Raw genomic sequence first — 7763 nt, forward strand, 5'->3', positions numbered from 1 at the left:
ACCCTACCCTATGACTTTATGGGATTTGCACCTATCTAACTAGAAATAGGGTATTTACCCTGAATAAGCTTTAACTAGGATAGACTAGAAGGACCACGGACCGTACGCGAGAAACTGTCTCATGAGGAAGCCCAGCAGTACGCTAAGCGCTTAGAGGAAGCCTGGACGGTAGCCCGTATAAATCTAGAAAAGGCCTAGAAATTAATAGAATAGTAGGTAAATAAGTATAGGCGCGAACCCGACTTTACCGTAGGCGATATGGTCTGGGTTATGATAAAGAACTAGAAGACGGAACGGCCTAGCCGTAAGCTAGACTATTAGATAGCAGGACCGTATAAGGTCCTTAAGAAGATAGGTAACTCGTATAAAGTAAAGCTTCTGGATTTAATTAAGGTTTACCCCGTTTTTTTGCTGGATAAGCTATGGAAAGCTATAAACAACCTATTGCCTGGATAAAAGAACGAACCTCCCCTACCAATTTAAGTCAATGGCGACAACGAATGGGAAATTGAAGAAGTACTGGCCTGTAAACTAGTAAGGAAAATGCTAAAGTACCGCGTTAGTTGGAAAGGCTATGACCTAGATTCTACCTGGTACCCTGTATGGAACTTTATTGGCAGTCCCTATAAGCTTTAAGAATTCTATAACCGCTACCCTAATNAACTAGGACCCCNAAAGTACCTAGACGAGTAAATNGAGTGCTNGNATAGCGAAGANNANAAGCTACCGNAAGAACATAAAGATAAGAACGCCCTATAAGCATAATACGGACTATAAAGCCTGAGGGCAGGCTTTTGCGGAGGGGGGGGTAATGTTATGGCACTGGCAGAACCTAGCAGAACTTGGCAGAACTTCGTGGTCACGTAACTAGAAGACCGTATAAAAAGAACCCTACTTCGACCAGCGCTGCTCTTCTTCTCCTTTCCTTTCTCTAGCTTTAGATCCTCGTTTATAGACTACTAATTGTACAGGCTTGCGCGTCCCTCTTGCCGTGCTCGTGCCTCGATTGACTGAGTCGCTAACAGTTATTAACATTAGGTATAGATATAAGATCAACTCCCTACCTTCACTTTTCCTAACCTTTATCGACTTACTTCCTTAGGTCTGCTATACTGTATAGTGTAGTGTAGTACGTAGTAGGTGGGAGGGGTCTTATAGTGGTCTGTAAAGGCGGTTGGCGGGTCCGTACTAGTTCGCGGAAGGGTAAGAGGTTTTGTAGCGGTCCGTAAAGGTAATTAACGGGTCTGTAACGGTTTGTAGAAGGGTAAGGGGTCTCTATAAGGGGTCTAAAAAGAGGTCGGGGGAGGTATAGTAGGAATAGGGGTTTAAGGTTTAAGGGTAGGGGTTTTATACAGGTCTATATTCGCGTCTATTATACTTCCGGTAAACCGTACTAAGACTTAAATAAGTATATAGAGTTAAAGATAAGTCTGTAATCCCCGACTTCCAACCTTTTAGTAGGTCGTACTAGGAGTCTAAACAGGTGGTCGCTGTCGAGTATCACTTAGGGGAGGTATCGAGTAATTGCTGATCTGTGCGCGCTTACTAATCAGTGTTCGTACTAACTTAATAGCACGAGTAAGTCGTATCCAGGGGCACGAAATACGTGTAGTATTGTATGCTCGTTTGGATGGTAACTATTGATTATATAAAGCAAACTACGTAGTCTATATACTAATGCGCCTCCCCCCTAATTAGTTAGTGCTTTAGAAGTGCACCAGACGCGTAAGCGGGTGGTTAGTGCACCAAACGCGTAAACGCGTACTCGGCGTACCGAACGCGTAAGCACGCGGTTGGTACGACAGGTGCTATAATTATACAATCTTAATAGCTCTTTAGCTCTAGCCACTCCTAGATTATCTACACCCGTACTAGGTCTATAATTATACCTATAGGCGTTATAATATAACCTAGGAACTTAACCTACTTAGTATCAAAGATATACTTTAACGCCTTGGCGTAGAGGCCCTAATTATCTAAACGTTCTAGTACTTTACGGATATATTACCTATGCTAATCCTTATCTTTTAAGTAAATTAAAATGTTATCTAAATAGATAATATATATACGGTTACCTAGTCTCCCTAAGGCTCTATAGATATATAATTAAAATATTATAGGCGTATTAGCTAGCCTAAAAGGCATTACTAAATACTTAAAGCAGCTATATCGGGTCTTAAAAGCGGTCTTTTACTTATTCCCTTTTTTAATACGGAGCTTATAATAGGCGTCTTATAAATCTAACTTTATAAAGATCTTTGCCCTAAATAATTAATTTAGCATTTTATTAACTAGTAGTAGTAGGTAACGGTTCTTAATTATAATCTTATTAAGACCGTAATAGTCTACGTATAGCCTTATAGTTCTTTCTAGTTTTAAAATGAAGAGGATTAGCGCGCCTACCGGTAACTTACTAGGCCAAATCTATCCCTTTTTTAATAAGCCATTAAGGTACTCCTATAGAATCTTAAGCTCTTTACGTAAGAGGTTATAAATAGAAAGGTTTAGCGGCTATTTACCTTCTTTTAAATTAATTATATAATCGTACTCCGAGTTCTACAGTAGAACTTTAGCTCTCCTACCTAAAAATACCTTTAGTAAGTCCCTTAGGCCTACTAGAATATTTAACAAATTAGAGTCGCGTTTATCCTTTATGTTATTATTAGGTAGGTTCTAAAGCTCCCTTAGAATACTTACGGGCAGCGTTATACGCTATAGTAGTTGCTTATATATAGTTGCTACTATACGTTAAACTATTGCATACGGTAGCTAGTAGAGGGTAAGGAATTTTTTAATGTACCGTTTAAGGTGTTAAAGCATACTCTCCGCGTATTACTTAAGCTAGAATAACCTATAGCGGTTAAAGTATCTTATAAGATCTTTAAGATCGCCGCCTCCCTATAATGTCTTTATAACCTATCTAATAGTTCCTTATAAGGTCTCTATTATAAAGGGGATATTACCTATACTAGGCTTTATACCTATCTTGCTATTAAATAGAGGTTAGATTTAATACTCCTTTAGGTATAAAGTGTATACTATTTTGCCTAGGGCTATATTCTCTAAAATATTCTTTAGGCTTATTAGTAATATACGCCCTTCCAAATCTTTATTATTCCACTATTTAAAAGCTTCTATCTTAAAGCGTATCTTAAAATCTACTTCTATAAGCTAAGGGTATCTAAAGATAAGGTTATAACCTATAAAGTTAGCCGCCTAAAAGAGTTGCGGGCTAACTACTTTAGTGCAGTTATATATATTGGGCACTAATACTATAAGCTTATAGGTACTATATAGTTTAATCTAATACTTATCTAAGAAGCCTATAATAGGTTTCCGCTACCTTTATAATAGAATAAGTTTATACTCTTTTACTAAATTATATTATATAAGATTAATTTCAGCACCGCTGTTATATAGTACTTAAAACTAACATATCTTACCTATAGGGAGTATTATTTCTAGCTTAATAGTAATACGGAGAGTCTCTCCTTTTATATCTTACCCTAGTTATAGCTAGGAGAGGTCCACAACTAAGGCTTTTCTTTTTTTAAATTATTAGTGCGGTTATTGCCCTACTTATTTTTCTAATAGGATCTACCTCTAGAGTTTTCTCTTAACTTCTTAAAGTATTCCCATAAAGGTGCTAGATAGGTATTAGGTTAACCCTAAGAGTCTTTCCCGTTATTTAAGGCTCCTAACTTTAACCCTTTTAAAGTTCTCTTTAAGAACGGCTTCTTTAACGGTTAAGCCTACCCTATATTACTACTAGAGTGCTTACGCTTTTAGTAACCCCTTAACTTCCTACTAAAAGAGGCCTAGTTCCTTACTATATCTTTAGCGTTTAAAACTACTCTTTTAAAATCCGCGTATGTAGTAATCTATAATAGGGCTCCTACGCGCTTTATTTTATTTTAAATTACTAGCTTAATTCTAGCCTAAATAAACCTAATCATTTTCTTTTTATAAATGCTACTATCCTTATTTTTAAAGGGCTTTAGATCTATTTATTAAGCATAAGTTTTTATAAAGTTTATAAACTGGTAGAAGTTATAGCGGCTAAGCTATATCCTATTCTAGAATAGCTCTATATTATTATATTATACAATATATAGATCCTAAGTCTATTTCTTTAAAAAGGTTTACAGCTATAGCTATATAGTAATTTACTCTTTATTAAGCTAATTTAATACAATTTAGTTTAGCAATTAGTTTTTAATCTTATTAATAATCTAGCGTATACGCTCTTTAGTATTATCTCGTATTATTAGCATCCTAAAGAAGTTATCTACCTTACAAACCTAATTATCCAACTACTAGGCGTTAGGTTTATAGCGGAGTTCTAAACTACTAAAGGCCTTAACTAGTTAGTCTATATCCTTTTTTTATTTATAGCGTAGGTAACTCTCTAAGTCTTTTATACCTTTTTAGGTAGGTATTAGGTAGCTCCTAGAAAGCCCTTAACCTTAGCTAAGATATAAAAGATTTTATTTAGCCTAAATTAAACTCTACTAGATCTAAACCTACCCCTAAAGGTTTCTAATATATTTATTAGTAGCTCCTTTTTATATAGCTTCTAAGAGCCTTATAGCAGCTTCCTAATATCCATCTTAAAGAATATTAGTTTAGGGCTCTTAACTTTCTAACCTTAGCCTTAGGGAAGCTCCAGCTATAGAGGTAGTATTAGTACTAGTAGCTAGTATAGATTTCCCTATAAGGCTTAAGTCTTAAGTTAGTAGTTAGTTTAGATTACCTAAAGGGGTAGGCCCGCTTAGCTCGTAAGCAGTCTATATACCGCTACTATACTAATTATAGGCTAGTGGTCTTCCGGGAGAGTTTTAGTTAGTTCCCTAGTTAAATATATTAATATATTTCTCTAGTATTTCTAGCTTAGGGGAAGATTTTAAAGTTACCTCTAGCGCTTAATCTTTTAATTAGCCTAGGTAGGCTAAAGGGGTTCTAACTGCTTTTTAGTAGTATTATAACCGTTATAATAGGTATCTTTTCCTTAGCGTTGCTAGTAACCGTAGGTATGTAAAAGTCTTTAAGCTCCTAGAGTATCTAGGTATTAGAGCTTATTTAGCCATCTTACCTAAAGGGTTATATTATTATAATCTCTCGCTATTAGAGGGACCTTCTTACCTTTACGCGACGGCTTTTTATAAGGTATCTATAGAGCTTCTATTTAAGTTATCGCGAGATTTTTAGGGAGGATAGTAGTTATAAATAAAAGATATAAATAAATAATCTAGTCCTTAAAGCCGACTGCTCTTTTAAAAAAAGTAGGAAGGATTTAAATGTAAAGGGATTTTATAAACAGGGGGCTATAAGGACACAATTATAAAATAGGATAGATTAGTAAGAGAGATAAATCCTTAAGGAGGTAAGGCCTCTGGGATTGTAGAGACTATATGCTATAGGTATGTGCCTTTAGTACGTAACCGGCAACTATCTAAGGGGCGTTTAGGGGTTATCCTAAGGGCAACCTAAGGTGTCCGTAATAATATCCCTTACAATTAATATTTTAATCTTATTACTAAGCCTTGCTTATAAATTCTTTAATAGTCCTTATTCTATTACTAAAATCTTAGTTCTATAGAATTCTTAATCCTAAGCTTGCTTCTATCTTAAGCTTTACTTTAGCCTTAGTCTAACTAGGCTTTTATAGTATTTTTATCTCGTTTTAAAAGTCTTAAATCTTACTTATCTTGTTTTAAGAGTCTTATATCTTTAGGAAACTTCGCCCTAAGCTTATTTATATATTACTAATATTAGCATTTTATTAGGGTGCTAAGATCCTAGAGGCCTCCTAATAGGATTTTAATTTTCCTAAAGGTCCTAATTATCCTAATAGGCTCCTAGTAGGCTCCTAGTAGGCTCCTAGTAGGATTTTAATTTTCCTAATCGTCCTGTTAGGGTCCTAATAGGAAACTAGTATTTCCTAATCGTCTTAATAGGCTCTTACTAGGATTTTTAATTTCTTAATTGTCCTATTAAGTCCTAATAGGAAACTAGTATTTTTTAATCGTCCTAATAGGCTCCTAATAGGAAACTAGTATTTCCTAATCGTCCTGTCAGGTTCCTGGCAGGATACCCTAAGCGATACCCCTCCTATTCCCCCTCAAGCAACACCCCCCCTAATGCGACACCTTAGGTACGCGCGCGCGCGATATAGTGCTATCAGGCGCGACACATAGTGCTATTAGGTCCCCGCTATATTCCCAATAGCCTACACATGCCCTACCAAGTTACCCCTTTGTAGCCACCTTATTTTTTACCCTTCCTTACATCCTCCCTACCTTAGGAAACACTAGAACGGCAGCCAGTAGACGACCGTTACCGTCACCAGACGACCGTTGCCAGAACTAGACGACCGTTATCAGAACTAGACGACGACCTTTCGAACAACCAGCCAGCGAATACCACGAACGATTCGATCGATCAAATTTGATATCGGCCCATTACTGAATCGAATCAAGGCCTCCTAGGGAGGCACCCTAGACGACCACCGTTCGAATATACAGCTAGCGAACGGCCATAGAGAACGATCCAGCGTGGTTTTTAATAAGCGAATATTCAGCCAATAAAATATCGGCAAATGCCAATATTTGCAGTGCCAATATTCAATATTTGCAACACTTTTAATAAAATAGCTCTAATAGTAATGTATTTATTTTAAAAATAAAAGATTATATTAAGAATTGGCATATATTGGCAAGTTTTTGAATTAAATTACGTGATTAGTTGTTATATAATTGCGCGCCTTCGTACAGTATTTTAATATTAATTCTAAACGTTACTCTACCTTACTTTACCTTAGCAGCAGTAGCAGCAGCAGCAGCAGTAGTAGTAGCAGTAGTAATAATAATAACAACAATAATAACAGCAGTAGCAGCAATAATGTGAGTATATTCTCCGGACAGCTCATACAAAGCTGGCGCCCTTTGCAGCTTTATAGGTTTGCTATAGCTTTAGAGCAGCTTATACCCTAGCTTTGGAAGTTTGTATAAAGCTAACTTTAACTTAGGGCTCTCGTTCTTTATAACGCCGCCGTTACTACTACTAACGCCGCCAGTGCCAATGTTAATCCCGTTCTTATAGTAGGACAGCAGTAGCTGGCTCCCTACTGCTATAGTCTATAGGCTTGGGCGTTGCTGGCCCTTCTAGGGCAGGATATGGAGTTTGTATAAGGCGCGATCTCCCCTTATTAAATAGCAACGCACTAGCCTTTGTATATTAACGCCATCCTTATACAATCTTGGGGTAGGGTAGTGGGTAACCCGTGCGCTATGTGCCTTAGCGCTCGCCTAGGCTATTACTCTTTCCTATTATATTGTTGGGTACCTAGGCACTTTAGCGGAGTATATGGGAATTATAAGTGGCGTAACTACGTAGCTCGCTGCTCCGTATGAGATAAGGATAGAGGTAGTAGTGGTGGACCTCTGCGCTTGCCATAGGCAGGGGCTGGCGGTGCTGGTAGTAATGGCATAGTAGCGGCGCCGTTGTTAATTGAGGATAAGGAGGAAGACTAGCCGGGGGGTAACCTCTAGAATGCTATTGTTCTGGCTTAGGTATATATAAGCTTTTATTTAGTATATTAGCAACCTATATATACCTAGCTGGTTAGGGGTGTCGCCAGTACTTATATATAATCTGTGGCTTAATGTGCCGTGTAAGCTTAGTAGTTGTTTTATATAATAAAATTAAAATAAATTAGTATATAGATAGGTCCTTAAATTTAGAGCTTTGTATAAGAAATAAGT

The 7763-nt window shown here is 37.0% G+C and overlaps 1 protein-coding gene across 1 annotated transcript; it reads left to right on the forward strand.

The window, feature by feature from the left end:
• Positions 1 to 7226: 7226 nt before the first annotated feature.
• On the forward strand, positions 7227 to 7412 carry K441DRAFT_530958 (uncharacterized protein; the record flags this gene model as incomplete). The annotated part of the gene is made up of 1 exon (XM_067642190.1): positions 7227 to 7412. A coding segment is annotated over one exon (186 nt), but the record flags the coding sequence as incomplete, so codon positions are not given.
• Positions 7413 to 7763: the final 351 nt, after the last annotated feature.

This window comes from Cenococcum geophilum (genome assembly GCF_001692895.1).
Source record: "Cenococcum geophilum 1.58 unplaced genomic scaffold K441scaffold_1, whole genome shotgun sequence".
NCBI classification, from domain to species: Eukaryota; Fungi; Ascomycota; class Dothideomycetes; order Gloniales; family Gloniaceae; genus Cenococcum; species Cenococcum geophilum.